Below are 12,500 nucleotides of genomic sequence, written 5' to 3' on the forward strand. Positions count from 1 at the left end.
TGTGCATTAGGTTCACTTTTCCTTGTCGTTTCTGTCCGTGTCCTGTGCATATACTCATTGAAATGGAAGTAAAGAAGGGAGAGGCAAGCCCGCCGCTCGATGGCAGGGGGAGGGGCACTCGGGGGGAGGCCGAGCGCGGCCCGGAGATAAAGGGCCAAGGGATCCTGGCGACACACGAGGGAACTTTCCGTCCTCCGAGGCAGGGCGAGCGGATTCTTCCTCCGCCCGAGAAGGGCGCCTCCTGCAAGGGCGGACGGGCCTCTCCTGAGCACCCTGGCGGCGAGGAGGAGCTCGCCCCTCCTGACGGCGGATGGGGCTGGCTGGTGGCGTTCGGGGCCTTCGTCATCACGGTGAGTGCTCCGCCTCTGAAAGGGCGTCGCTTGGCATCCTTTGGCTTCCTTCCTTCGCCGCAGCATCCAGGGCAGAGCAGGAGACTTTATTAAGATCAATTAAGATCACTCAAGACCGGCGCAGGCCGCTTGGGCGGGGACTCCTCGCCGCCCTCTGGCTCCGCTCTAGCCTTCTCCTTTTCCCTGAGCGACCATCGCTCCGGCGGCGGGAGGCGTCGCGGCCGGGCGACCGCCGCCGGGTTGCCAAGCAGCTGGCTCGCGCGCCTCCCGCCCGGCCCTGGCGCGGGGATCGCCACGCGGCGCCGACAGATACCGCTTATCAGTCGCTCAGCCGACGTGGGATTGGCTGCTGATTAGATGATGGAACGCGTAAACATACTTGAATATCTCTGGTTGCACATGCACGCTCATTTACACATGCATGCATACATACGTACACACACACACACAAACATATATATACATATAGACAGACAGATAGATAGATAGATACAGATATAGAGATATAGATATAGACCTGTATATATACATAAGTATATATATGCATATTTTATATATATAAGTGTGTGTGTATGTCTATGTCTATGTATATATATATATATATATATATATATATATATATATATATATATATATATATATATATATATATATATGTATATATACATATATATTTGTACATATACATATATACATATATATATATATATATATATATATATATATATATATATATATATATATATATTTGCATATGTGTGATGTGTGTGTGTGTATACATGCATATATATTTGTACATATACATATATACATACACACACACACACACACATGTATATGTATATATACATATATATTTGTACATATACATATATACATACACACACACACACACACTCACACACACACACACACACACACATATATATATATATATATATATATATATATATATATATATATATATATATATATATGTGTGTGTGTGTGTGTGTGTGTGTGTGTGTGTGTGTGTGTGTGTGTATGTATACATGCATATATATATATATGTGTGTGTGTGTGTGTGTGTGTGGATTACTTATAAATATACAGGCAACTTCGCTGGGAGATGTTTCCAGCGGATCCAGAGGCGTCCCCGAGCGGCCTCAGAGGAGCGAGCGCCTGTTGCTAGGTTGAAGGGAAGGCTATTTCGCACAGTGTGTGTTGGGGAGGGGGAGGGGAGGGCTCCAGGGGGAGGAGGGGGAGGGGAGGGCTCCAGGGGGAGGAGGGGATAGGGATGGGGCAGTAGGGGGGAGGGAGGAGGGAAGGTTAAGGCAGAGGGGGGAGGGGGGCAGGGATGAGGCTGTAGGGGAGGAGGGAAGGGGGAAGGGGCTGGGAAGAGGGGGGGGGGAGGAAGGGGTGATGAGAGGAGGAGGGGACAGCAAGGGGCCAGGTAGTGAGGGTGGGGGGTGGGGGGGAGGAGGAGTTTTGATGGGTGAGGGGATGAGTTAGGGAGAGGATGTGTATGTGTGTGTGTGTGAATGCGTGTGTGTGCGGATATGTGTATGTATATGAGGTTTTCTTTAATAATGATAGTGGTGGTGATTATTTCGTATGATCATAGCAAATGCTGGATAATAATTCTTTAATTTAATCACTCTTACCTTACCATTATTACTGTTGTTGATAAATCATTGTCACCTTCATGGCCATAAAACCATTACATGATAATATTCATTTTATCGTAATTATGAATATTTAGATAGCAATGTAATTATCATCCCTAAGTTATTATTATTTTTCTATTTGCTTATATATATATATATATATATATATATATATATATATATATATATATATATATATATATATATATATATATATATTTTTTTTTTTTTTTTTTTTTTTTTTTTTTTTTTTTTTTTTTTTTTTTTTTCGTCATTACATTTATCAATGCTTATCACACTATCTCCACAACCCGCATCATTGAAATAAACAATACTCTTATTATATTATTACCTACGCAAAAGTTATGTTTTTGGTAGAGTTGGTTAGTTAGTTTGTTTATTTGTTAACAGGGTAACTCAAAAAGTTATTGAGATTTTTAATAGAGGTGTGTCTTAGCCTAACTTAGATGCCATTAAAGTTTGGTTGAGTTTTTTTGTTTTTTTATTACACCGGTTATCCTTATTGCCTTGACAATAGCGGTAAGTATTATTTTTGTTATTACTTTCATTACCTCCGCCAAAGAGGTCATGATTACGGACGTCACCAATGGACTTAAAGGAATGGGTGATTTTAATGTAATTCTTCAAGTGTGAATATTTTTTATTGCATCAGTGATCCTGTTGCCTTGGTGGAGGTATGGACTCTCTGAGTGTTTTTAGTTATCATTATTATTTCCATGATTATTATTATTATTATTATTATTATTATTATTATCATTATCATTATCATTATCATTATCATTATCATTATTATTATTATTATTATTATTATCATTATTATTATCATTATCATTATTATCATTATTATTATTATTATTATAATAACTATTATTAGTATTGCTTTTATTATTATCGTTACTAATATAATTATTAATATGACCATTATTTTTATTATTATTACTACTACTGCTGCTGCTGCTTTTATAATTACCATCATCATCATTATTATTGCCGTTGTTATCATTGTTATAATTATTATCGTTATTATTATGATTTCGTATTATTATTATTATTATTATTATTATTATTATTATTATTATTATCATTATTATTGTCATTATTATTATTATTATCATTATCACAATCATTATTGTCATTATTATTACTGTTATTATTATTGTTTTTATTATCATCGTCATTATTATCATTATCATTTTTTTATGATCTTTATCATTACAATCATTTACATCATGACTTTGTTGATGATGTTGGATGCATTTAGCAATGAAGCGAAACCCTTAGGTCCAGAGGTCTGTTGGACCAAGACCAAGACCCATGACTTTGGGGACTTGGTGGGAGAACCTGCTCTTTAGGTACGTGCTGCGGCGAGGACATTGAAGTCACAGAGAGCTTTACATACCTTGGTACTGTAGTTCATAACTCTGGGCTGTCAGGCCAGGAAGTCAGCAGACGGATTGGCCTGGCAGCAGGGGTCATGAACTCTCTCGACAAGAGTATTTTGGAGATGTTGATACCTGTGCAGAAGGACCAAGCTACGCGTTTTTAAGGCCCTGATAAAGACAGTTTTACTATACGGTAGTGAAACCTGGTCGTTATCTTGCGTCTTGGAGTCTCGCTTTGATGCCTTTTTTTAATAGGTCCTTGCGGCGGATCATGGGGTACTGTTGGCGGGACCATGTGTCAAACCAACGGTTGCACCGTGAGCCTGGCACAGGGGCTGTTACCTGCACAATCCGTGATCGCCAACTGGCTCGCTTTCCTCAGGATGATCAGGCCCACCAAGTTGTCTCTGTTTGATACAGCCCTGGGTGGAGGAGGCCTGTGGGACGACCTAGAAAGTTGTGGCTTGCGCAGATCGATCAAACTTGTCGTGAGGAGCTAGAGTCGAGCCGAGTCCCTGCCTGGCGGCTTGTCATGAGGGACTTTAAAGGTGGAAACGAAGGATGGATGCGATTACTGCCCCGTCGGCCGAAGCTCCCCGAAGATGATGATTTTCATGTTTATGCTTATATTAATCATGGTGATAAGAATTGTTACTAAGGATGTTTTTATCATTTTCGATGTTATTATTTTTTCCATTTTCATATGTTGATTATGATAGTTATCATTACTTTTGGATTAGTTTTATTGTATTATCAATATTAACAACGATGATATTAAGTGTTTGAATTATAATCATCACCATTGATACCATCATCATTATTACTGCATTTGCTGTCTTATATATAGTATAATTATCGAAATAACATCCATAGTCTTCACCCTTGATAGTCGTGTTAGGAAACCCACCAATGATTAAAAATATTTACTCCCGTAGTCGGTATCCTGGTCTGCCTTTGCTGCTGTTATTCTTTTTATCATTATTAATATATTCCCGTCATCTATACCATTAATAGAAGTGCAGGCAAATTCGCGTGGTTAAAACGCTGATAAAGAATATTTACCCACGGTCTCTCTCCTGCTGGGTCCCTTCTTTGGTATCCTTTTCTACCACTACCTACTGGAGCTGTCTTTGCTACTGTTGTTCTTATTATCATTATCTACGTATTCTCCATAACTTTTACAACGATTATTCCTGTAAAAAGAAGAAAAAAACTGAACAAAATACTTTCTCCCGCAGTCTCTCCACCCTCTGCTGGCACCTTTCTCCGGTATCCTGCCGCTACCTACTGGAGCTGTCTTTGCTACTGTTGTTCTTATTATCATTATCTGCACAATCTCCATTTTTGCAATGTTTAGCCCTGTATACAAACTCAACACTAAAAAAAATATTTGCTCCCGCAGTCTCTGCTCCCTCTGCTGGGACCCTGCTTCGGTATCCTATTCTCCCGCTACCTGCTGGAACTCGGCACGTCGTCTACCACCACAGCATGGATCTTCAATACCCAGTGCTTCACCTGGAACCTCTTCGGTCTCGTGGCACGCCCATTTACGCAGGAATTTGGGTGGAGAAAAGTGGCCTGCTTGGGCGGATTTCTGACCTCGATCTCGCTCGTGATTTCTGCCTTCGCGCCCTCGGCTGAGTTCCTGTTTTTCTCGTTTTCTTTGCTGAGCGGTGAGTTGGGTTGCCGTGGTGTTTGGCTGCCGTTTTGTCCGTCGTTTTGCGCCTTCGCGTCCGTATCTGTCGGTGTGTGTGTCTGTCTGTCTGCCTGTCTCTCTCTGTCTTTCTCTCTCTCTCTCTCTCTCTCTCTCTCTCTCTCTCTCTCTCTCTCTCTCTCTCTCTCTCTCTCTCTCTCTCTCTCTCTCTCTCTCTCTCTCTCTAGTGTGAGTTTGATGATAGCACCTGTGCTAGCAAAGAGAATGGATTTATTGCATTTTACTTATGATCCTGATTATGAAAAATGATTAGACAATGAATCTCCCTGATGTAAAGTGCAGCTAATGGATATCATATTTGTAGCAAAAGAAAGAATCAGTTTTCTTGTTCTTTTTAAATTACAATTATTCAACCATGGATGGCTTATTTCTCCTTTTCGTGGCCGTTAACACCTCGTTCTCACCCCACCTTCGCCCCTCCAGGCGCCGGGGGCGGGGCGGCCGTGTGCATCTGCTTCACCATCGTGCCCCTGTACTTCGACCGCCGCCGCGGCCAGGCCAACGCGATCATGATGGCGGGCGTGTGCTTGGGCCAGATCATCGGGCCGCCCCTCGTCAACTTCCTGCAGACCGAGTACGGCTACAAGGGCGCCACCATCATCATGGGTGCGATCCTGCTCAACGGCTGCGTCGGCGCCTTGCTGTTCCACCCGATCGCGTGGCACCAGAAGAGGGTCGCGCGGCCGAGGATCGTCGGCCTGCAGGAGGGCACGGAGGAGCCCTTGGTGCCCAGGCGGAGGAGGATGTCCAGCGAAGCCCTGGACACCAACAGCCCGATGCTGGCCGCTAGGAGGGGCCTGGCCAGGGTCCGGAACCACTCCGTCGCGTCCCTTGGAGGCTCCTCCCTCGGCCTGTCCACCATCGACCTCCCCGGCCTCGCAGCCTTGGCCTCGGCCGCAGAGGGCGACGACGGCGGAGGCGACGACGGGGATGCCTCCTCGACCTCCTCGCGGGCTCCTGGGACGATCTGCAACATCCTCAAGATCCTGCAACGCGTGTGGCGCTCCACCGTGTCGGACCTGCAGGCGCTGCGCTCCCCGCGGGCGCTCATCATCGCCGTCGGAGGAACCCTGTGCATCAACGGCTACCTCAACTTCGTCATGATGGTGCCCTTCGCCATGCAGGCCGGCGGCTACACGCTGCAGGACGCGGCCTTCTGCATCTCCATCTCGGCGGTGTGCAACCTACTGCTGAGGATGATCGTGTCGACGCTCTCCGACTGGCCCCGCTTCAGCGTCCGCGCCTGCTACATGGCCGGCTTCGGGCTCATCTCCGTCACCATGTTCGGTGAGGAACGGGAGGGGGACCAAGGGGGCGGGAGGGGGACCAAGGGGGCGGGAGGGGGACCAAGGGGGCGGGAGGGGGACCTAGGGGGCGGGAGGGGGACCTAAGGGGCGGGAGGGAGACCCAGGGGCGAGATGGGGACCTGGGGGGCGGGAAGGGGTCCAAGGGGGCGGAAGGGGGACCTGGGAGCGGGAGGAGGACCTGGGGGGCGGGAGGGGGACCCAGGGGGCGGGAGAGAGACCCAGGGGGCGGGAGAGAGACCCAGGGGGCTCTCAGTGCCATTTGACATGTTCATAACTAGGTGTTGTTTAGCATTCGGTCTGAACACCAGTCAAAATTCAATTAAATGACATTATTCATAGAGACCAAGTCTATCAGTGGTCATTGAAAGTAGCAGGGTGATAAACTTCCAGCCTTTTGATACCTGTTGATATTTAATCTGATCTGTTGTCCTCAGGTGTAAATTTTGAGGTCTGGGAAACAGTCAGACACTCAGTCCCCGATGAAGTTCAGCCTTACCATATGAAATTTCGTCCGCAGGCAGTCATATTCAGGACGACTCCTTTTATTGTAGTATATTATCGCGTTATTATATATAATATATTTAAACAATTTGATAACTTTGATTGTTTCTGTTGTAGTCAACCAGAAGCTGAAAAAGCACAGACACGCGCGCGTACCCTTCACTCACACCCACAAATCCACACACATTTCACCCACAGATCTACACACATTTCACCCACAAATCCACAATTTCACCCACAAATCCACACACATTTCACCCACAGATCCACACACATTTCACCCACAAATCCACAATTTCACCCACAAATCCACACACATTTCACCCACAAATCCACATATTTCACCTACAAATACACACACATCACCTACAAATACACACACATTTCACCCACAAATCCACAATGTCACCCACAAATCCACAATTTCACCCACAAATCCACAGTTTCACCCACAAATCTTCACACATTTCACCAACAAATCCACAATTTCACCCACAAATCCACAATTTCACTCACAAATCCACAATTTCACCCACAAATCCACACGCATTTCACCCACAAATCCACAATTTCACCCACAAATCCACAATTTCACCCACAAATCCACAATTTCACCCACAAATCCACAATTTCACCCACAAATCCACAATTTCACCCACAAATCCACAATTTCACCCACAAATCCACACACATCACCCACAAATCCACAATTTCACCCACAAATCCACAATTTCACCCACAAATCCACAATTTCACCCACAAATCCACAATTTCACCCACAAATCCACACGCATTTCACCCACAAATCCACAATTTCACCCACAAATCCACAATTTCACCCACAAATCCACAATTTCACCCACAAATCCACAATTTCACCCACAAATCCACAATTTCACCCACAAATCCACAATTTCACCCACAAATCCACAATTTCACCCACAAATCCACAATTTCACCCACAAATCCACACACATCACCCACAAATCCACAATTTTACCCAGAAATCCACACACATCACACACAAATCCACAATTTCACCCACAAATCCACAATTTCACCAACAAATCCACACACATCACCCACAAATCCATAATTTCACCCACAAATCCACACACATTACCCACAAATCCACAATTTCACCCACAAATCCACACACATCACCCACAAATCCACAATTTTACCCACAAATCCACACACATCACCCACAAATCCACATGTTCACCCACAAATCCACACACATCACCCACAAATCCACAATTTCACCCACAAATCTACAATGTCACCCACAAATCCACAATTTCACCCACAAATCCACAGTTTCACCCACAAATCCACAGTTTCACCTACAAATCCACACACATTTCACCCACAAATCCACAATTTCACCCACAAATCCACACGCATTTCACCCACAAATCCACAATTTCACCCACAAATCCACAATTTCACCCACAAATCCACAATTTCACCCACAAATCCACAATTTCACCCACAAATCCACACGCATTTCACCCACAAGTCCACAATTTCACCCACAAATCCACAATTTCACCCACAAATCTACACACATCACCCACAAATCACACACATCACCCACAAATCCACAATTTCACCCACAAATCCACGCACATCACCCACAAATCCACAATTTCACCCACAAATCCACACACATCACCCACAAATCCACAATTTCACCCACAAATCCACAATTTCACCCACAAATCCACACACATCACCCACAAATCCACAATTTTACCCAGAAATCCACACACATCACCCACAAATCCACAATTTCACCCATAAATCCACACATCACTCACAAATCCACAATTTCACCCACAAATCCACACACATCACACACAAATCCACAATTTCACCCACAAATCCACAATTTCACCCACAAATCCACAATTTCACCCACAAATCCACACATCACCCACAAATCCACACACATCACCCACAAATCCACGCACATCACCCACAAATCCACACACATCACCCACAAATCCACGCACATCACCCACAAATCCACAATTTCACCCACAAATCCACACACATCACCCACAAATCCACAATTTCACCCACAAATCCACACACATCACCCACAAATCCACAATTTCACCCACAAATCCACACACATCACCCACAAATCCACAATTTCACTCACAAATCCACAATTTCACCCACAAATCCACACATCACCCACAAATCCACAATTTCACCCACAAATCCACACACATCACCCACAAATCCACAATTTCACCCACAAATCCACAATTTCACCCACAAATCCACACATCACCCACAATTCCACAATTTCACCCACAAATCCACACACATCACCCACAAATCCACAATTTCACCCACAAATCCACACACATCACCCACAAATCCACAATTTCACCCACAAATCCACACACATCACCCACAAATCCACAATTTCACCCACAAATCCACAATTTCACCCACAAATCCACACACATCACCCACAAATCCACACACATCACCCACAAATCCACAATTTCACCCACAAATCCACAATGTCACCCACAAATCCACAATTTCACCCACAAATCCACAGTTTCACCCACAAATCCACAGTTTCACCCACAAATCCACACACATTTCACCCACAAATCCACAATTTCACCCACAAATCCACAATTTCACCCACAAATCCACAATTTCACCCACAAATCCACAATTTCACCCACAAATCCACAATTTCACCCACAAATCCACACGCATTTCACCCACAAATCCACAATTTCACCCACAAATCCACAATTTCACCCACAAATCCACAATTTCACCCACAAATCCACAATTTTACCCAGAAATTCACACACATCACCCACAAATCCACAATTTCACCCACAAATCCACAATTTCACCCACAAATCCACACACATCACCCACAAATCCACAATTTCACCCACAAATCCACACACATCACCCACAAATAAACACACATCACTCACAAATCCACAATTTCACCCAGAAATTCACACACGTCACCCACAAATCCACAATTTCACGCACAAATAAACAATTTCACCCACAAATCCACAATTTCACCCACAAATCCACACATCACCCACAAATCCACAATTTCACCCACAAATCCACACACATCACCCACAAATCCACACACATCACCCACAAATCCACACACATCACCCACAAATCCACACACATCACCCACAAATCCACAATTTCACCCACAAATCCACACACATCACCCACAAATCCACAATTTCACCCACAAATAAACAATTTCACCCACAAATCCACACATCACCCACAAATCCACAATTTCACCCACAAATCCACACACATCACCCACAAATCCACGCACATCACCCACAAATCCACACACATCACCCACAAATCCACAATTTCACCCACAAATCCACACACATCACCCACAAATCCACGCACATCACCCACAAATCCAGACACATCACCCACAAATCCACAATTTCACCCACAAATCCACAATTTCACCCACAAATCCACACACATCACCCACAAATCCACACACATCACCCACAAATCCACGCACATCACCCACAAATCCAGACACATCACCCACAAATCCACAATTTCACCCACAAATCCACTCACCATTTCGCAAGAGCCAAGCAGCACCTAAGGCCTCGTGTGCCCGTTCCCCCAGTGTTCCCTCTGCTGACCGACCTCCGCTGGATGATGGCCGTCATGGGCGCGTGGGGCTGCGGCGTCGGGGCGAACATGGGCCTCTACAACCTGGTCATGATCAAAGTCATGGGAATCGACCGGCTGCCGGCGGTGTTCGGTTCCTGTTGCTTCATGGTGGCCATCGGCTTCATCCTCTTCGGCCCGCTCATCGGTGAGGGTCCGCGCCTCGCTCTCAGGGCCGCGGGTTTTAGCCTTTCTTGTATTAGTAGTAGTATTTAGTAGTAGTAGTAGTATTCCAATTACCTCCGTCAAGTTGGTTATGTTTCTGGTAGCGCTGGTGAGTTGGTTTGTTTGCTGGTTCGCCGGATAACTAAAGAAAAATTAGGTGTGTCTTGGCACAACTTAGAAGCCATTAAAGTTTGGTGGTGATCCGGATCGTGTTCCGTATCCTGGAATTTTTAGAATGGTTGAACCAGTTACCCCTATTGCCAAGGGGTAACTGATGCAATCATTTTTTAAAATTCCAAGGCAATAGGCTCTTATTATCATTAGCATTGCGAGATGGGAACAACTTTTTGGTGCTTGTAGTATTATTATCCTATTGCCTTGGCGGAGGTATGCTCTATCTGAATGCTTCTAGTTATTACCATTATTATTATTGTTATGACTGTCATTCTATTATTATCACTATTGTTGCTGTTTTTATTATAATTTTCATTATTATTATTATTATTATGTCTCCTGATCTTTTTAGCTATACTTGACAGCACAACTTATAAAAGCAACCCATAAAAGCTGATTTATTATTTCTGAAACAAGTATTGCTGAGAAAATAGGCACAGCCCATTGCAAAACCGCGTCGAAAATTGTACAGGCAATTTCACGTGCTCTCGTCAGTTTTCTCGTCTGATTTTCGTCTTCCCTCTTTCTTTTTATAGTTTTTCTTACTCTTCCTCCGTTTCTCCCCATTTTCCTTCTTTTTTCTTCGTCCTCCTGTTGTTATTATTTTGACTTTTCTTCTTTTTTCTTGTCTCATACTTCTTCTCCCTCCTTTTTTCTCTTTTAGTTATTCGTTGTCTTCTGTAGTAAATTCTTTACTTCTGAATGCGTGTTAGTGCCTTTGGAAGTACATATATTACTTTTGTGTTATCGTGATAATTATTATTATTATATTTTTTTATTATTATTATCTCTATTGTTATTGTTATCATCATCATCATCATCATCTTCATCATCTTCATCATCACCATCATCATTATTAGTTACTATTACTATATTATCATCATTATCATTATCATCGTCACCAACATCATTATAGCTATTACTATCACTACTATTTTCTTTTTTCCTTGTTTATTGTTGTTTACTTCAATAGTTTTGAATGCCTGTGATGTTTCGTGGGATATTACCTATGTATTTCCCTGTCCTATTTTCTAAATCAGTTCTAACGTTATAAAAAGATAGTATAGTACAGTTCTTGTTTCAGTTTCACGGGTCCTTATTTATGTGCAGATAATGTAATACAGGTTCGTAAAAGTATGTATATCCCAGAATGTTAGAACGTTAATTTTCCGAAACTGTATGAGAATAGTGACAAATTTGCTGTTTATTTTTCATTATTTTCCTTTCATTATTATTGATTTATTGTTTATTTATTTTTTTTATTATTATTTTTTTTTTTTTCTACTTCTCAGACGTCTTGGTGTTAATTAAGATACTCTGAGATCTTTCAGTGGAGTATTGTTGTATCTGTGAATATGCTCGGTCTTTGCAAGCTCCTAGGAAGGTGATAAGATATAGCAAATATTCCTTTCGCATCTATTGTACGTTACTTAACACGGATTTCTCTTATCGCAAAATCTTGTGGCGACAAAATCTTGTTCCTTATCTTTGATAGTGAGGTTACTATTATCAGC

The 12,500-nt window shown here is 43.2% G+C and overlaps 1 protein-coding gene across 1 annotated transcript in view; it reads left to right on the forward strand.

Annotated features, from left to right (window-relative positions):
- Window positions 1-12,500, forward strand: part of LOC113804300 (monocarboxylate transporter 12-B) — a 14,261-nt gene that overhangs the window by 579 nt on the left and 1,182 nt on the right. Inside the window, exons 1-4 of the mRNA XM_027355166.2 lie at window positions 1-350; window positions 4,802-5,072; window positions 5,537-6,400; window positions 10,604-10,795. The exon at window positions 1-350 is cut by the window's left edge and continues 579 nt beyond it. Of these exons, the coding sequence (XP_027210967.2) occupies window positions 63-350; window positions 4,802-5,072; window positions 5,537-6,400; window positions 10,604-10,795 (1,615 nt within the window). The 5' untranslated portion in view covers window positions 1-62. The remainder of the gene's footprint in view (window positions 351-4,801; window positions 5,073-5,536; window positions 6,401-10,603; window positions 10,796-12,500) is intronic.

This window comes from Penaeus vannamei, chromosome 42 (genome assembly GCF_042767895.1).
Source record: "Penaeus vannamei isolate JL-2024 chromosome 42, ASM4276789v1, whole genome shotgun sequence".
Taxonomy (NCBI): Eukaryota; Metazoa; Arthropoda; class Malacostraca; order Decapoda; family Penaeidae; genus Penaeus; species Penaeus vannamei.